The 20411-nt window shown below is 39.2% G+C and overlaps 1 protein-coding gene across 1 annotated transcript in view; it reads left to right on the forward strand.

Moving 5' to 3' along the window:
• The window catches only part of kcnb2b (potassium voltage-gated channel subfamily B member 2b), an 82636-nt gene extending 65066 nt beyond the window's left edge, over positions 1-17570 (forward strand). Inside the window, exon 3 of the mRNA XM_041968990.1 lies at positions 14154-17570. Within this exon, the coding sequence (XP_041824924.1) occupies positions 14154-16097 (1944 nt within the window). The 3' untranslated portion in view covers positions 16098-17570. The remainder of the gene's footprint in view (positions 1-14153) is intronic.
• Positions 17571-20411: the final 2841 nt, after the last annotated feature.

A 20411-nucleotide genomic window follows, 5' to 3' on the forward strand; every position in this document is an offset into this window, starting at 1 on the left:
GAAGAAAAAACGAGCAGGGAAGTCGCCTTGGCCATCATGTCTTCAGGAGTTTGGTCAGTTGGAAACGTACTGAAATTATTCATTTGTGTTAGCTAGAAACTTGCAGACTTCTCCATTAGAAGTTTGCAGACATTTGTCTTCGCACCTGCTACTGCTTATGGCAAAGCTTTGGGACAGCTTTGGGACAGCTCCAGAGCATTTTAAAATCTAATACATGTGTGAAAAGGCTTACTTAAGATCGGAAAAGGCTTAAACCATGGTGACAACTTTGAAAAGTGTTTTTAAAACTTTTTTTTAATCTTTTCTAATCTGTGTAGAAGAACTAATGAGGTGCCCTTAATGATTTTACACATATATTGTCACAAATTTGCAATGAATGACTTCCATCTTTTTTGTATTTTTTATTTAATTTATACATTTAATTTATGTATATTTTTATTGTTATTTATTTATTTAGTACTCAATTATATTTTATTTAATTCCAGGCATTTTTATCCTTATTTTATAATGTATTTATTTTGTTTTTATATAAATGTAAATAAATTCAGATATTAAGTGATTAAAACCTTTGAAAAATGAAGTATACTTCAGATTGTTTAGCTAGCAACATGTTTACATATAATTTTGAGAAGTGCTCTCAGATCCTAATGCATCCCATTGTCTAGAGATTTGTCCTTTTGTGTCATCAGGTCAAAAATGTATCGTCCAAGTTCTTGGTTTATGAAAAAATACTTGCAAATCAGAAAGAAATCCTCTTCTGCACTTGATGTTTAGAGCTACCATCCTACTATGGCTTTTATCTCTTCTTTGCATCATAAAATATTTGCTGATCTTGGGTATAAAATGACTTGCTGTTCTAATCTCATTAGCTCCTTCACCACTGCAGTGACAATGGTTTCAGTCATCTGTGTGTCTCTATTTTGTGTGCACGCCTGCATGAATTGCCAGCCTATCCTCATTTGGATTAATTAAAGGAAATCTCCCATGAAGCGTAGGGGGTGTCCCAATCTGGCCTTTTCAAGGACGGACAACCTATCAATATCCCCCATCTTCCACTACACTACATCCCAATCAAACTTACGAACACACATGTACACACACAGGCATACCTTGCTCAAACACCATGGAAACAGTCAACCATTACTGCTCCTGTGCCTGGTGATCATCACTCTCTTTTTCAGTTGAACCAAAGCTTTGAAACTCTGTTCATTATTACATCTCCCTTATCAACACTCCCTGCTTGCCTCGGCCATGAAGCACCGCTGAGCAGAACTGCTCAGTCATTCATACCACTTTTATCTTTCAGTGTCACATTTCTATTGTGGTGTGTTGGCTGTTCTTTTGTTGCCGACAACCACTGAGTATGATCCAGCGTGAGTCATTACTAAAGTAAACATCATGGCACATTGCGAGGGAGAGAGCAGCATGTGTTGCTCTGCGGAAGGGCTTGCCTGAAATAATCACTGAAATTATTTTAAGGTGGCGTTTTGTGCAGGTTTATGTTTTACTGACTTTCAGAGGCAAGATGAGACATCAGCGAATCAAAATCTCCTGTCCTTGTGATGACAGAAGATATGTGAAGTGGAAATTCCATTCACAAGTTTCTATGGTTACAGTGACAAGCGTCAATATGTTATTGACACCATGCTTGCTAAGCTTCTCTCTTTCCCTGGCAGAAGACAGCAGCTTCTAGGTGTTGTGTGGTAATTGGGATAAAGAGATCATATAATTAATCAGAGCTGTATTGGTGCAAGAGTAGAAGCCTTATGAAAGAGTGAATTCATTAAAATTGCGTCTTTATAGGCTATTTCATGTTTTCCTGACATTAACTTTTTTGCTTGTTGTTCTTGCTGTCTGTTCTTTGAGTATTTATTTACTTATTCACTCACAGGGCAACTCTGGCACCCATCTCATTTCTCCTCCCAGTGTCAGCTTCACTCATGAATATATTCATGCAAACATCATCAGGGTGAATCTTATTGGAAAGGAAACCATGTCGTCAGTCGACTTGTGGTAAACACAGTTTGATTCCTACTTATCCCCGTTTCCCACAGTAAATACAGAAAAATATAAAAAAAAAAATGTGAGTTGATTAAAAAAAAGGAAGCGTCTGTTTTGATGATTTGGTGTTTTTTATGTTGTATTTGGGTGATTAATTATTAGAAACAGCGATACATGTGCAGGTGTGTTATTGCACATGAGGCAGAACAGCTATAAATTAACCCAAGACACAGTTTTGCACTGCTGGCTTTTAACTTAAAAGAGTCTGTGAAAGATAGATAGCTAACACTGACACTGTGAACATCTAAAGCCTGTCATTATAAGTCTAGATTTTCCAATGATGGATTTGAGGTGGATGCTGATGCTGTAGGGAATATAAATGACACTAAGGGCTCACTGTTGTTCTCTCTTCTTTCTTGTTTATACTTGATTGGGATTAGCTGACTCCTTTGTGACTGCTATCTTCCTGCAGTCCCAAATGACAGCCGGGGGAGGATGCAGAGAAGGAAAGAAAATGTACTTTTCATTTTGTGTGAAGGATAGAGGGTATAGTTGAGGAATTATCACAGCTCCTCCTGTTATACCTCAGCCTGAATCTTTCTCCCCACCTCCAACCAACCTCTTAGCAACAAAGGGGGGAAACAAAGGAAATTACAGGGTAACAAAAATTTCTCTCAGCCACAGAGGGAAGAGGAGCTCCCTCTTGTGGACAAAGTCATGCCTGAATCAACCTAACTGAAGCCCATATTTTCACATTTTTATCACTTTTTCACCACCACTTTGAACAATTGAAAGATTTGTATCATAAATTGGCATTCGTGACAGCAGTTTAGGGGCTGACAGTTTTTGCTTTGAATTCCAATGTCACCCCTCTTCAGCCTGCGATCTGTCTTCATCATTCTGCTGCTCAAAGGGCTTTGCTCAGATCAGCAGAACTCTCAGCATCGCTGAAAAAGACTATGTTTAAGTTACAAAGCAGCTTCCACTTGCCTTGCATTAGTAGTGCTGGGAGACATCTCCATGGTTACACAGTTTGACTCAGACAGCAAGGTGATGATTAGTCATTGAGGATAACATATTTAGGTGCAAGAAAAGAAATGGAATTCTTTTTTTCATGTGTGATTCCCATGTTTACAGGTTTAGATGTGGTAGTGTGTGTTTTGAAAGAATATATTCAGACTACTAGCGAAACAAAAGCAATGTTAGAAGAATTTGTACAGTATGTATTGGTGTGTTTTGCATGTGCACATTCGCCTGTGTGCATTTGTGTGTGGGAGGTGCAGGAAAGAGTGAGTTTCTCCTGCAAGGTTTTCCCAGTCTTATCTGTGAAGGAAAGGCACCCAGGAGATGTAACTCTTAGCCTGAGTAAATTTCTGGAAAGCACCATACACAAAGGCATTTTTGCATCTTTGCCACGGCTACCCCATGACTCCTCTCTTCAGCCTCCAGGCTCAGATGGATGATGTTATCAGGAAACTCAGGGGTAGAGGGGAGCAGGGAGCTTGTAAGAGATGATACTTGTGCTGTTATCTGCACACATACGGGAAACCTCTGCTACAGCCAAACTCCATGCAGGATATTAACATCACTCAGTAGTTCGTGAATATTAAGTGTTACACAGCCCATGTTCCTTGCTCTGGTCTTTTACTTAAGGAAGTGTTGATTATGGCTCCTTGACCAGTGTAATTAAAACAGAAATCACTACTCAGGCACAGAGGCGTGCACACTTAAAGGTAATTATACTTAGTCCTGCTGACTACTCCCCTCGCTTTGTCTGTCACACATAAGCACAAACACCCCTGCGGGAAAACAGGACTCAGATGAAAATTATTCAAAAGAAAATTATCTTGGTAATTACATTGTTTTCCTCTGCCTTTGGTTCTTTTTTTTTTTTTTTTTTTTTATAATCTTTTTTTTCTTCTTCTTCTTTTGCATGTAGAAGTACTAAAATGAGTATATGTGAAATTTCCATATATAAATAGGCTCATTATGGGTCTTGCTCTGGTGGGCAGTATGTATAAAGACATGATTACCGTAAATGGCAAAACACAAGGTTTCCCTGTAGATTATTACATTAGAAATGTGTTATGGTCTTTATCTGTCAGTGGTTTAAAAGTTGTGACTGGTCAATGTACATAGAATATATGTACTGGAAAATACTTGCATGGACATGTGTATCTCTGTGTGTGCATGGTGTGGAGGGCACTAGCTGTATCTTTGGTATGCCTTTCGTTCTCCTCCCTCAGGGCGGGATGTCAGAGACTCATATAGGTTAATAATGCTGTCACGGTATGAAGGCGAAGGCTCATTCACCCCTGAAATGCACACACAAATACAGATACACTCAGAAGTGAAAGGACATACTGTGGTTCAAATTGGCTTCTAATGTGAATATATACATCCATCTGGAGTATTATCATAAAGATTTATTACCATGGAAAGGCATTTGCAAAGCAGTTAAATTGCAGCTAAGGACAAGAGATGACAAAGGCATAGAAACAAGTAGACTTTCAGCTGGGACTATCTCAAAGCTCATGGCAAGTTCTTACATATTTTACCCAGCAGCTGAATTAATTTTATTGGATTTCTTTCCACTAGAGTCAGTATCGTTCTCTGTTACTAAAGGTGTAAAACTTGTTATGAATTGGTATGATTTCATAAATTAATTCAGCTCTCATATCTTTGTAATTTTGACAGCGTAAGAGGAAATAAAGCTTTGTGTCTGCCTCAGAGTTAGTGCATTCTATTCTTGCACAGCCAAGTTTTGCTGCCTGTTATGTCTATATGCTTAACCTTTTTTAATCTATCTGTTTTTCATTCTGACATTTGTGCTGTGAAAATGATGTGCCATAATTGGCTGCAAAGGGGCTAAAAGGGTAATTGTGTTGGATCAATTACAAAGTAAGGACAGAGAGGAACGGTCAAAAAGTTCAATAAGGAATGGTGCAATTTGAAGTTTGCCAGAGGTGAAAGAGCTCACTGAGAGTTGATCTCACTAAGACTAATCAAGACACTGACTTTAAATTCAGTTTGTTCTTAACTTTAGGCACATTCTGTGTGACTTTCCACTCTGCCCTTCTTCAGAGGCCTTGTCTCAAAGGGAACCCCTTTTACAGCCAACAATTAATTCACAAAAGTGGTGTGTAGACCACTGAAATAGTTTAACTTCACCACCGTAGGATATCTTTTTTAATAGACTGATGAAGTATTGTTGAACAGCAAATCACAGTTCTGTCCTGAAGACTAAGCTGACTATAGAAATCTGATAACAGAGGTACAGGGCTAAGTTACAGGATGCACAGAAAGATGGAGCAAGAATACGTATTTATTTCAGTCAGCGGATGGTTCAAGAATTTAGTTGGTGCTTTAAATAAAATTATCAATACACTTGATTAAGAGGGAGACTTACTGAATTTGCTGAAGGATGAGTCCAGGATTGTTTCACCTAATGTTGTGCTGTGACATTTAGCATTTAAACAAAGTGACCAAGAACTAACATTAGCTTAAAAGTCTAGTGCTAGTATCTGTTGTTGCCATATACTGTAGCGTAATTCACATGTAGCCTACCTTGCTGATACCTATTAACTAGGAAAACAGAAGGAAATACTTTTTAAGAATTTATGAGTATCTGGTCAGAGTTAGCATGCTTGGCTAGCTACTGTATCTTACTGTTGTAAGATGGCTGGAACAACCCTTTAACAACATAACATTGTAAACACTGAAAAATATGTAATTATATATGGGTATTGTCTTTTTTTTCCAATATCCTTTGCTTAATTTTTTCTGTTTTTCCAAGACAAGTGGTAGCAGGATTAGCTAAGATTCATAAGAAGTAAAACTTTCCTTTGCAGCTTCTAGATTCAGGCTCATACAATTTTTTTAAGAAATGCATATATTTTAGCCTAACCTACAGGATTGTGTGGTTAACATTTGTTTATCTCTAGCAGGGCAGCTTGGGTCAGAGTGAGATGTGAACGCCATTGTGATAAATTATATAATATGAAAAAATGCTGAGTTGCTTCTTCCCTGACATCTGAGACAAACAAATGTGATTAATGTATGTATTCCAACATATAAAACAGAAATAAATGTTACAATTACAACTGGACTACTGACTTTTTTATTTTTAATCACAATTAATCACATTGTCATGCCTAAAATTAAAAAATAAATCAAAATTAGTGTATTGCATATTTTTATATAAACATATCAACTGATTTTTAACAGCAATATTTACATAACATAGCAGCAGTGACAGTTGTGAATCTGTAGTCCGCTTCTTTGTTAACATCTGCCAGATGTTTGTTGTTATCATCACTGCATCACCTGACTCAGTGCAACTCTGTGCCCTGGGTTATTCATTTACAGGAAATGCCATGATGTGATACCCTTTTAGGCAAGTATTCCTCACTCAGACATACTTGGCATTAGGGTCTCAATTTCATCAGTTTTGCTTCTTCTTAGGGATGCCTCCTCTTTAGAGTTGCCCTTTGTGTGATTTTATGTGTTTGATAAAGTGCTGCTGTATATAAATAAACTGACTTGCGTTGAGCAGCACAAATGCATTCGATGGGCAGCTCTCACTGGAGCCAAGAAATTGTTGGCTTTGAAGTAACAAGCACAGCATTCTCTGACTTGGCTGTAGTGGCCAGCTCTCAGTTGGAAAATTGTCCTAACAGAGTGGTCTGAGACTTGAATGCATGGGGCCAGCCTCAAGGCATGAGTTATGTCTCACAGTCAAGTTAAAGAAAGGGTGAAGCATGAGGAAAAATCATTACTTTGAGTAAAACACTACCTTAGAAGGACTCAGATAATACGTAATCTGAACCAGCACTAGAGGAATTATTGTCAGCACACTATAGCAACTAAGAAGTGATTTTCTTCGTAAATAATGGCCATGCTCTTCTATACTGTAATAGAGCACAACATGCTAACACACTGTTAGTGTTTTGTCTATTTTGTTCAGGGATGTCTGTACGACTACTGGTCAGACGAATGAACATATTTTATAAATAATTCATGAATCCCACTTTCCTCTCTACCTCATCAAAAAAAAAGAAAGAGAAAGAAAGAAAGAAAGAAAGAAAAAGTTTTTAGTTTTAAAAAGGCCCTGTATTTCAGACTACACAAGCAAAGGAAAATGATTCACATATATAACAACAAAAAAAGGGGGGAAAAATAAAAAATTGAGAATCAAAGAATTTTTCGTAACTGAACACAAAATGTTCTGCAGACCCCAAAATTCCACAAATTCCTCCAACCTGTTTGTGAGTTTAAAGAAATCAAATTCCACCTTGAGCCGAGCTGCCAATAACCTGGTGAAGTCCAGGAGAACCTCCTTTGACCCTTGATCCTTCATCCTGTTCCTTCTGGTCTTCCAAATGGCTAACTTAGCCTCACCGAAAATTAAATTTAACAGTGAGTGAACAGATTTTTTACACGCCGAGTACCAAGGACCAAAAACAAAATAACTGAAAGAAAACTGTTCTCCAAACCCCTGAACCAAACCCCTCAAAAGCTCAAACAAACCCATCAGCGGTGAACACTGAACAAAAAGATGGTGAACATTTTGTAACTGGAAACAAAAAGGACACCCAGGCCCCGTGTTAGAATCAAGGTGTGCCAGGTACCTGTTAGTGGCTATGGCCCTGTGCACAACCCTCCACTGAAGGTCACCAGACTGTTTATCAATGGGGTGTTTGTACAGGGACCGCCAGAAGGCTTAAGCGGATGCCCCAGAGCCAAAAAATTCAGTCCACCTAAACCCCCTGACAGCCGCCAGAGAGCGTAGGTTTGAAACCTTCAGGCTGATGAGGTACAGGGCCCTCTTTTCCAGCCCTTCAAACTCACCCAGCTCTGGTGTCTGAAAAATCAGTAAAAGTTCTTGGTTCTCCTGCCACTGCTCTATAGCAGGAGAAACTACCAGAGAGGGGAAAACATACTCATAATCATCATCCCACTGGTCAGACAGAGTACGGTTCTCAACAAACGCTCTCAGTGGTTCTGGTAAAGAAGCACAGACCTCTTGTACCAGCCTGCCAAGCAGTCTGTCCGAATGTATCCACAGAGTAGAAACCGAGGATTTCAGGAGGTAGCCCAGTTTGACACAGCCTGCCTCCCTCATCTGGGACTTTAGAGTGACAGATGTGAGGATCGGAGAAGAAAACAGTTTCTTTCCAAGCAGGGGCTTCTCAAACAACCAGAACCCAGGAGTACAGAGGGGCTCCCGCTCAAAGAAAAGGACCCACCACGCCTGCAACACTGACCGGTAGAAAGGTGTCAAGCCCGTCAGATCCAGCAAGTGTGGAAAGAGAGAAAAAGAAAGAAAGAAAGAATAAAAAGAAAGAAAGAAAGAAAGAAAGAAAGAAAGAAAGAAAGAAAAGAAAGACCGGTTTGTGGCCATGGCTGAAGTGGAGGAACAGGTTGTCCAATAATCAGAAGGTTGGCGGTTTATATCCCATTTCCCAAGTCTGTCTTTGTGTCTTTGGGCAAGAGACTTTACCCTTACTCGCTCATTCACCAGCCTCGCTGGTAGATGAATGTTGGGTGGTGGTTGGAGAGGTCATTGGCGCAGATTGGCTGCCATGTTTCCTTCAGTTTGCCCCAGAGCAACTGTGGCTACACATGTAGCTCACCATCACTAGGTATGAATGAGGAGTGAATGAATGATGGATACAATGTAAAGTGCTTTGGGTGCCTTGAAAAGAACTATTTAAGTCTAATCCATTATTATTATTTCTGTATATTTTCACCTGTCATATTGTGGCTAAAAATGAACTAGCTAGCTTTTTGCTAACTGATGATGCAGGTGGCCTGCAACCAGATGAGAAGTGGTGATTGATTAAAGCTCTCCTCATATCTGTCAGCCCACTCAACCACTTTTTTATTTTATTTATTTTGTAATGCCAAGTGAGCCACACAGCCTCAGAATAAAAGTCTGAAACCATCTCATTTCTGCTGTTGCATGCCTCCAGCAAGGATGAAATGAGTGCCAGAGAGCAATATAGGCTTTGTGTTTTGCGAAACAATCAACAAGAAAAATAATTTGCTTGCAGAGTTGGTGTCTCACACTGATTGTGAGGGACCTCATTGAGACTGACCCTGAAATTGTGACTCCAATCACATCGTGACAATACTCCTGACAAAGGTTGCCAAGTACATAATAAAGTCTAGCTGACTGATGACAAATTAAATGGTAAGTGACAGAGTATGGTGATTCTGCATTATGCCAGGACAGATGGATAATATCCACTGCAATTATGGACTACACTGAGAGCTGTCAAAGGTAGGAGGGGACGTCAATAGTTTTCTTCAGATAGTAAAAAGTCATTATTATGCATCGGGCTCCCTCTGGAGTCTCCAAACATAGTTCAACAAATGGACGTTGCAGTGGTATGATTTTGTTGCAAAATGCTTTGGACATGTTTCACTTTCTCTTACGCTGTGCCAGTTTTTCAGAATTCATTTGGATCAATTTGTCTTTTTTTTATTCAGGGCTTTATGAACTCAATTATCTTATCCCCAGACTAATGGCTTTAGAATTGAGGCACAAATTGTAATGACTATGGCATTCCTCCAAATCCCTCTGAACCTTGGAGGATCTGCGGGGTAAAACAGTGGATGGCCACCGAATATCATGATCTATTTCTGTTTCTCTCACTCTTCCAATGTGAGGTCTTTGGAAATCAGCCAGAAAAAAGGCCCTTGGACTGCAGAATCGTGACATAGCTTTGCAGAAAGGCAAGGGGACCCCCCCCCCCCCCCCTTTTTTTTGGTGATTAATATAAGGTCTCTCCAAGTGTATGAATGCAAGTCATGCTCTATCCATGTCTTATAAATACTGCTTTAAGTAACTAAGGCAACTTAAGTAATAATGCCATATTTGTTTAGCGACATCATTAACCAATGAAAATATCTAATAACCTAAAATTAAGCACGTTCAGAAGTCATACTTTGCTATTTCCATCTCTTAATTAAGCACAGTCATTGCCTAGAAACTTAGAACAGTAATATGTTCAATAAAAATGTATATAATTGTAATTAATTGCTTTGATGCATGCAAAAAAAATGCATGCCAACAGTCATGCATGCCTACATGAGGTCCTCACACTGGAATAGATACAGTCCCAGAAGATGAAACACTCCTGGAATCAATCCTCATTACCATAGCCATAATTGCCTAGATTGATTTCACAGCAAGAAATTATCATACCTGAGGAATGGCTCAATTTGACCAGCACAAATTGATGACACAAGTAAATGAGGATGGGATGGGTCAGTGGGGGCCTCAGATGGGATCATGGTCCATAAGAGCTCTGAGTAGCGATATCAATATGTGCTTGCTGGGTATTGCTCAGCGTCTATAATGTGATGTGTATACAATCGATAGCATCCCCAGAGCTGGCAGATGGGCCGCTGGTGTGGCACAGGTTATTTTTCTTCCTCTTGTCTTACCGCCTATAAAGCTCGGAAGGAAGTGATGGAAGTAGTAAGGTGTAACTGCAACCACAGGGCTGTCAATGATGACAGGACATTTAGACAGGAGATAGTGGCTCTACCAACTGCTGGTCATGGAGATGAAGGGGGAAGGCGAATCTTGCAATTTTAAGAGTATCAGCAGAGATGACAAATGGCTAAAGATGAATAGAGAAGAGGTACTCAACAGGACTCTTAACACTGTGACTCTTGTGTTTTCTCCTCTACATCAACACACAACACCTATACTTTTCGCTGTGGAAATGATATATTATTTTGGGCAATGGTGAATAGATTCACTTTTGTTAAGAACACAAGATATTTGCCTGAAAGCTGTCTAAACCACTCTTTTTTAAGCTGTGCCTTGAGTATTTAAGCTGCTTGTCGTTCATTTGACTGATCAGTTTTTTTTCATGTTTCTCACAATGTGCTCAACTAAATAAGCAAACTCCTAAGGGAAGCAATCAGACTATTGTATAAAAATTAAGCCATGTGACATTGAAAACCCTCTCTCTCTCTCGCTCTCTCTCTCTCTCTCTCTCTCTCTCTCTCTCTCCCTCTCTTTGTGCATCTGTCTTTTTTGCCATGTTCAATCTCAAAGTTACGCAGCACTCCAGCACGGTAATGCAAAGCAGCATCTGCTGCTGGAAAGTTGGTGGAAAGATGGACACAGACAATTAGGGCATGTAGTACATTGCCTAATCATCTGACGACATTTCCATCCCAGCTAAGCCAATCAGGTCTCATGACTGGCCTCTCCGTGACATGACTGCGACATTTCCTCCTGAGGTCAAAACCTCAGAGGCAGACTGTAAAAGCAAAGTTAATTTGAAGCACAAAAAGTAACATAAGGTCACACAAATTATAAATCAGATTGTCTTTAAATTGATCAGTTTGTGGAACACAACAGCATTTATTACTTTCATAAAATCACCAGATTAGACTATAATCTCAGCTGTTTGATTCTTTGAGCTGCTGGCAAGAGATACCTCCACAAATTATAATATAGTCAAATATCAAATATCTCGCCCCACTTCCTGTTTCGTTTAGCTTTTGTCCTCAGGTCACTCCCTGGTTTGAAGGCCTCTGCTTGACTTGTTTATATATATATATATATATATATATATATATATATATATATATATATATATATATATATCCACTATTTAATGCTATGCTTAATGCTCCAATACATGCAAACCAGGGAGAAGGAGACTGAGTAACTGATCCTCTTAACTACTCCAACTCAAATTACATTATAGTTAATGCGAGCCAACTTGGGATTGCTCATCCTCACGGTCAAATGCAGCTTGCAGTTTGCATGAGAAAGGTGTGCTCAGAAGTGAAAAAGTTCAAGTTCAACGACAGGGCTGGGTGTGTGTGTGTGTGTGTGTTTTGTAATGGGGAGGGGGGTTGTCAATAAAACAATGTCTCTGTGCATGAATGTGCTTGTGCATGCCAAAACACCCTATGATTTAGCTGTTCATTGGGCATTTTTAAAGTGTGCAACAGTACCAGATTAATTGTCTCCTCTGAGCCATTTAATGGGAGTCTAAATAAAAACTAGTTGGCCTTTGAAGTATGTCAATAAATCATACAGTAGTACACTACATTTTGTGATGTATCTGAAAAATCTGCGTTGTAAGCTAACGCCACCAGTAAGCTTTTAAACTAAGCTTTCCGGCTCGTATCTTCTCTTCCAGCTTGTACAGGAATACTGACAAAGGTTTGGCAGCAGGATGTGAGCTTCTAATGAGCTTGCCAAAAAGTTCAGGGGTATTGAGGCAATCCGCGTCCTTACTATGACTCCACAGTCTTTCAGCTTAGTGCCAGGGCTGCCCGAGTTGTCTCACTTAGCCGCTAATAGGTTTAACCTAATCAGCACCAGCATTCATTTAGTGATAATACTTCCCGTGCTGAGCCATGACACCAAGCTCTATATTTTGCTCTTTGATTGTATTTCTTTTTCAACTCTCAATTAACAGAAGGAATCTTCTAAGACTTAAACAAATGCTAGACAGTTTATTTTCCATGGGTATCACTGCATTTGATTGGATAATGGATATAATCTAGAATTGGGAGAATCATGAACATTGAATAATCCATGAGACTTATATCTTTTATATTTGCCATGTCATGGTTGCTAAATTAATGAATCTTTAAAAGAGATATAGTATGGGACTTCAGAGTGTAAATTTATGTGAGATTGTGAGTTTGTTCAGGAGCTAACTGGGTTGTGATTAGGATTCAGAGTGAATTGTTTTCCTGTCTTGACTGAGACTCTCCAGTCTCTCTTCATTAGATTTTAATAGGCTCTATATTACTCAGGTCACTGAGGACTTTGCACAAAAGAATGTTATTTTTACCATATGCCAGGTTTCCATTTAAGTTATGCTGTAGTACTGGATTGAGTTTAGGATAGCGATGTTTCACCTGTGTAAGTGGGAACACTGAGTTCAGCGGGATTGAGCTGTGGTGGTGGTGATGGTGTGTGTGTGTGTGTGTGTGTGTGTGTGTGTGTGTGTGTGTGTGTGTGTGTGTGTGTGTGTGTGTGTGTGTGTGTGTAGGTGGGTGTGGAGGGGGACAAAAAGGACATCAACTAATCCCAGCAGCAGTGTGAACAGTTTGGTGCAAAGCAGAGCCACAGATGAAATATTCAGCTCATCACATACAGTAACATGGCGTGACATTCAAATACAATCCTCACCTCACTGTGCACTGCTCACACACTCATTTTATAAATAACAAACCTCAGTCAGGACATCTTAGGCCAGATTTAATCAATCCTGGTCAATAAATCCTGGTCAAGATAAAGAGCTGTTGCTGAAGCGCAATCTCATGAAGTGCTGACCTCACAGGATTATGCCGGATGTTCTTACCCATCCCGTTACAGAACTCGGGGTGCAGAATACAGTTTTTCTGTTTTATAAGCTCCAGTAATAGTCTTTAAGCAAAATATGTGAAATTAATTTTCTTTAGAAACTGACAATGATGATATTTATGACAAAGACAGGAAGCTTTTTAGTTCTGCCAACAGATGGAGCCAAAACTCCTTTACCTTTTTATCTGCAGTAAATAAGATCACAATGCTCATAAAACCTAAACAGGTTTCTGACTGATTGTTTTTCCCTTATTTAACAATACTGATTATTCAGGTATCTTTCATGCAATGTTGCTTTAATTCAATTATTTAATTCTCTAGGAATTTCCATCACTTCACATTTTCTTGCTACCCCACAAGTCCTTATGCACATATGTGCACTCCCGATTGCAATAATTTCTATATGAATAATGGACTGCTCATCCATATTCAACAGCACACCCACAGTGCCTTTCAAGCTAAGACAGAGACTCCATTAGATTCATATCATTCACTGTATGTTTAATGCCTTTCTGCTTTTATTTATGCATCTTTTTCTGGCCTTAGTGTATTCCTGATCTGCCATATGCAACTGAGCCATAAAATGTTGACTGTTAGAGAGAAAGTCTTAAATTGCAGATGTAATCTTGACTCAACATTCAGTGTCTCACACATTTGTGGTCTATAGTTCCTATTGATTATGTTTTATATTTTTCTTTATGTTTGGTAATGAGAAGGTATATAGTTTTCAACACAAACATGGATTTATTTTTGGTGTTAAACTAATGTTTTATTCCTTTCTCTGTTCTCTTTTCAGATTTTAGCCATCATATCAATACTGTTTATCGTCCTCTCCACCATCGCCCTGTCTCTCAACACCCTGCCAGAGCTCCAGGTCACTGATGAGTTCGGCCATGCCAATGACAACCCCCAGCTGGCCCATGTGGAAGCTGTGTGTATTGCATGGTTCACTATGGAGTACCTCCTTCGCTTCCTGTCCTCTCCTAACAAGTGGAAGTTCTTCAAAGGCCCACTGAATGTTATTGACTTACTGGCCATCCTTCCCTACTATGTCACCATATTCCTAACCGAGTCCAACAAGAGTGTGCTACAGTTCCAAAATGTGCGTCGTGTGGTGCAGATATTCAGGATCATGAGAATATTGAGGATCCTGAAGCTGGCCAGACACTCCACAGGGCTCCAGTCTCTAGGATTTACTTTGAGAAGAAGCTACAATGAATTGGGACTGCTAATACTCTTCCTTGCCATGGGAATCATGATATTTTCCAGCTTGGTTTTCTTTGCTGAAAAAGATGAAGATGCCACTAAATTCACCAGTATCCCTGCTTCATTCTGGTGGGCTACCATTACAATGACTACAGTGGGCTATGGTGATATTTACCCGCAGACTTTACTTGGAAAAATTGTTGGTGGACTCTGCTGTATTGCAGGAGTGCTGGTCATAGCTCTGCCGATCCCCATTATTGTCAACAACTTCTCAGAGTTTTACAAGGAACAGAAAAGGCAGGAGAAAGCCATCAAGAGGAGGGAGGCACTCGAGAGAGCCAAAAGGAATGGCAGCATTGTTTCGATGAATCTAAAAGATGCTTTTGCTCGAAGTATGGAACTGATGGATGTGGTGGTGGAGAAAGGAGAGGATAAAACTTCCCTTGACAACCACTTATCCCCAAGTCTTTTGGGCTCAACGAAGCTTGCCTCTTCTGAAAGCAATCTGAGATCACCAAATAAAAGAAACCCAGAAAGCTCCCCACATCATATAATCATCACCACCACTGGCAGCCCACAGAGGATTAGCAGGACCCCACAGCACCTTAGTGTTCAGAAACTGGAGGACATGTACAACCAGATGACCAAGTCACAATCATTTACCAACATCAACACAACAAGCTCCATGAGCACTCTGAGCACAACCGTAACTGCCCCCGCTTTGCCGAAAAAATCTCTCAGCCCTGATTCTACGTTAAAGGGGGAGGTAGAGCTGGAGATGAAGGAAGTCCTGCCCTATATAGATGATAACTTTGCCAGCTGTTCAGCAGATTTCACTAAACAGAGCTACCACTCAGGTGACAAGGATGCTGGGCCTTATCAGATCAGACACCCCAGAGCCCCACCTTTTCTGGACCTAAGTTCACTGAAGGCCATTGATGACCAGAGTTCTCCGGGTTTCTATGAATCTGTCAACCCAGGTTATGAGTCAGAGATCCATATAGAGGAAGTGGACAGCTTTAACAGTGCCGTAGAGAATATCCAGAGCTCTCTGACAGAAACTAACCCTCTAAAAATAAAGGGGTTGAAGGTAAACTTTACCAAAACTTCCATTGAAGCTCCCCTTACTCCACCTAGCACTACCTCTCCTGGAGACATCAGCTCCAGCATCCTGGAAGATGAGTCCCCAGCAGGAGAGATGTCACCACTCATCCCCAGTTCAGAGGAGGGCATAGTGGAGGGCACCCTTTCCCCAAAGAGGCTGGTGGTAGACACCCCACCTGGTGATGAAGATCAGTCCACAGGGAATCACAAAGAGAAGCATCTGATGGAGGAGGCAGGTGCAGCAATTGCACCCTTGTCACCCAAGAAAGAAGCACAAAATTGCACCCAAGGTGTGGTTGGGGCAGGCGAGGAAGTGAAGGCTGACAGCAACCCAAGTGGACACAAAGTAGAGAACCACATGTTTACATCTGATATCCACCTGATACCTGGGGATGGCAGTCTCTCTCCAACATGTGAGACCAGCATGTGAATGTAAAAGGACGCTTTGAGGGACAATAGACCTTCTACAGCCTCAGCCTGGTGGGTGGGAGTGCAACACGAACAGTCAAGGGTTCAGTTGTAGTTGAAAGATATTCTTGCATGGCATGACAAGTCTCTTTTACTTGTGTCGTTGTGCATTGCTGAAAAAGAAACTGCAGTGCTTTGTGCAGATTTGAGAATGACTTTGGAGCAAATAGTGAGCTCAAAGAGGAAGAGGAGGCTCTGGAAATTTTGGGGAATTCATCAACAAATGTAGACATAGGTTCTCCCTATGTACATAATGACATAGTCTCCTTTTCTAGCAGGAGGAGGAAATGCACAGAGGGACTTATTTGTAAAAAGCATGCATTTAAAAAACAAGACAGATATTTTACGGTGCTTAGTTTGCTGAAAGAGCTTCACTGTAAATACTAAGACACATATGGCAATGATAATGCACAGGATGGCAAAGGAAGACTGACAGTAAAATAGTTTCAATGTGAAAAAATAGTGGTGGAGGTTTGAATCAACAGCCCTCAAACTGGGTTTTGCATCGTAGCGACCTATAATAAAACATATCATTATCTTTTGTGGAAATGCAAAGCGTTCCCATGACGACCCTGTAATGTTGGGTTTTTTTTGTTTGTTTGTTTGTTTTGGTTTTTTTTCTCTCTCCTTTTTCTTTCTTGTGTAAAATGGTGTATGAAACTATAACACTGACATTATTGCTTTGGGACTTCATAGCAGCTGTTGAACCTCCAGTTTTAGCATCTGATAATCTCTGAATAAAAGAAAACCTTCCTGTAAACTGCACAGCAGCTGCCAAATGATGTTCATAACCAATGAAAATAGGAACTGTCAGATACCGCAGCAATTTAGGCTATTTATCATGTCGTTTTAGAAGTTAGGACCAGGTTTAAGATCCTTTTTCAGCTGTTCGATTCCATCCAAATCACCAAAAAAAGAGCGGTATTTAATCTCTGGCATCAGATATATAGAAGTAGTGTTAAGAGTAAAATATGAAATAAGTAGGTTTAGATTGGCTATAGAAGACTTAAAGTAGGTAAGAGATTCCACAAAATATTAATTCCACACAGTACATCTGGTCAGATAAGCTTTACTATCAGTATCCTCTCTGACAATTCAAATGGGATAGGCTACCACATAGGCTGACAATATTCCTTCAGATATCAATGGACCAAAACAAGCACACTTACAAGCTTTTATCTATTTCAGCTGCATCATGACAAATATTAATAACATATTGTAATAACATGTATTATGACAATTATGGTTGTTCCTTATGTTTTTTTTTACTTGCATTATGTTCTTTGTCCTTTTCCTCTGCGCCCTGATGCAATTTCTTCCATACTACTGCAGTGTGACCCAATCCTGCTGATAACTTAGGGCATCTTTTGTTTGTTTTTGTCTGTCTGTGGTGTTTTGAACTGTAATTTATTGTGTTTTCTTGTTAACAAAAACTATTTTCAGTCAAACTTAAATCCAAAGGATTTTTCTTTTTCTGTCTTTTCTCTTCTGTTCTTTTTGTTTTACACTGACTGAAAATACCTGTTGTATGTTGCCTTCGATTCCAATTTGTCGTTGGAATATTTGTCCACTGACTGGCGCTTGTCAGACTGTGCTTGGAATGTGTTTGTGAAAGCCACACAAACCAGAAAGGCAAAGACAGGAAGAACGTGGGTGAAATAATTGCTGTTTAATTTTTTTTTCTTTTTTTTCATATTAATATCATATATTTTTGTTTGTTTTCGTTTTATTTTCACAGAGAGGTGTGGAATGTGCAATACCGCATACTGCAATCTATGCAGGCCAAGAATTGTGGCACTTTATTTAATGTCTATGGGAATTTGTAAGTGTACAGGCAGAAATTACTTGTATTTTTCAGATGTTATATCTTTAATATGAGGTTAAACAGTGTTACAACTACCAGAATCTCACAAACAATGCAAACGAGAATTTGATTTTTGCTTTTTCTTATTATAAGGCTAGCAAAATGCTATCAAGTACCTTCATGCCAGGTTTGAATGAACCTTAAATTTGATTATCTGTGGAAATAAGGATCCAAATTGACCACCGGGGCCTTTTATATTACTGTTAGATTTACATAAAATCTAGCAAATGCCTACGGAAGCTGTTAACATGATCTAATTTCAATGGCCACAAACAAAGGATTTTATGTTTTTTGTGAATTAACACAGAATGATTCTATTTTTTCTAAACCAAAATGGAGCACGACCACAATTTGCTGCCATATGGTGGTTGAAATGATGCGTGCCTTTTCATAACTGCTGTTTATGAGAAGGTATGAGAAGTCATTTTGCTTTGTTCATATAGCACTGTACAGAAAATTCTAATTTTATAGGAAAAATCAGGTCTTTATGTAATAGATACGAGTAATCTTATTGAGTTCTCAGGTTTTCTATAACTCTCTGATGTTCTAATTGGATAGATTATCTGTTTTTTCTTTAACAGCTAACATCAACTGGCTGCTTCTGTACTTTTTGAAAAGTTTTGTCAAATCCACATTGATGTCTTGGCTCCTGGAAATCTGTGTACAACATTCAGTAACCCCCACCTCCATCAGTCTTCAGCAAGGCAGGAAGGAGTACAAACAAAGGGAAAGCGTTTGACCGTTAAGCAGAAAAAAGTCCTTACTGTCCCAGAGCTGACCCGTGTGATTGCGCTGCAGAGTGCTCCAAACCAGCACACCAGAGGCTGTAAACCCCAAGGCGTGTGCTCAGGAACAATGATTAATCATGGCAAGGAATAAAAAAATAAATAAATCCCAAAAGAAAACAAACTGTGTCCTCCCTAATGGTTACATTGCATCAGTGATCAGTTCTGGTCCATGTTTTCTTTTTTTTCTGTGTACATAATGTATGCCCAAAGTAGCATAATCTGACTCAGTATTCAGAGATTCACCTAAAACCTCATGGAGTTATCTTTGTGAAATGCCCGATTCCTCATCGGAAACTGTTTAGTACTCTCCGATGTGAAATACAGGGTCAGTGGTGGTTGTCGTTTAGATTTTCTGTTCTTCTTCTTTACAAAGGGAGGTTAGATGATGACACTTGTTAAAGCTCTTTTTTTCCCAGACCTTTACATTCAGTTTTTCCTTCATCGCTCATTTGTAGTAGTCATGTCACCTTATTAGCTTTGAGTAATCCTTTATTTTGACAGATAGGGTAGAAACAAGGGAGCTGGATGGATCAGTTCTATACCATTAGGATGAAGTTTTGTGTGGAAATTAATTCTGCAAGCTGACAGCAAAAGAACCGTGCTCTGTCTTGTCTCACGGTGGCATATTGATACTGTAAAGAGTGGAAATGTTGTGTATTTATTTTCTCTGAGAGAATGTATATTGTCCGTGTCACTCATTTGTCCGTGCTTACCAAACCTCTCTTCCTAATATGCATAAAGCAACATTGTTTGTTCTTATGTGTGTATATTCTGCCTCTTAAATTTGTTTTCGGATTTCTTTTCCTCTGCTTAGCTTTGAAACGTTATCATTAGACACATTCTGAGCTATAGACTGTTTCTGTACAAAGCAACATCTTTGTATGCATGTAGTAATCCAAGCAATTGTGTGACCACAGAAACACTTTATTATGGTACATGTATGTCAACATTTCTGTAAGGCATTGTTCCCCATTACATCTATTAGCATTATGCAGAATAACAAATAAATGTGTATATAAGAGACGTGTGTGTGTTGGGTGTTTTGTAATTTACATATGAACTGATGTTTGTGGGCCACACATTTACATTTAGCAGATTTCTGAATATTTAGCATTATTGTAATGAGATATATGAACACAAATTCATTCTTTTTCTACTTGCAGAAATTATGTTTTCTCTCTATTTAAATCCATAAGTTAAGTCAATATATATGATTTGCCCGCTACTTCCAAATAGTGACACTTTGTATACACGTCAGTAGCAGAGCCTCAAGCGTGTTTGGTCTTAGAAAGAATACTCAAACAATCCATGCATTATAGTGATGTACCATGTTGTCACTGTAGCTACAGCTTCCCATGTGGCAAATATTTATTACATCACAATTTTCAAATCAGATTTATTTGTGTAGCTCATTTAAAAACAACAACTATACCTATAACTATAACTTGAATAAGACTAAGCCTTGTAAATAACACTGTCTTGTGTTTAAATGGTTATAAAGTTATCAAATTAGTCACTTTGGCCACATTTTGGGTAATGTGACAGAGTTAACTGATATTCAGTCTGAGGAAATTTAATGATAGTCCAGTGTATTTATAATGCAATCATTCATATTTGTTAGGGA

Source organism: Melanotaenia boesemani, chromosome 18, assembly GCF_017639745.1.
Source record: "Melanotaenia boesemani isolate fMelBoe1 chromosome 18, fMelBoe1.pri, whole genome shotgun sequence".
Lineage (NCBI taxonomy): Eukaryota > Metazoa > Chordata > Actinopteri > Atheriniformes > Melanotaeniidae > Melanotaenia > Melanotaenia boesemani.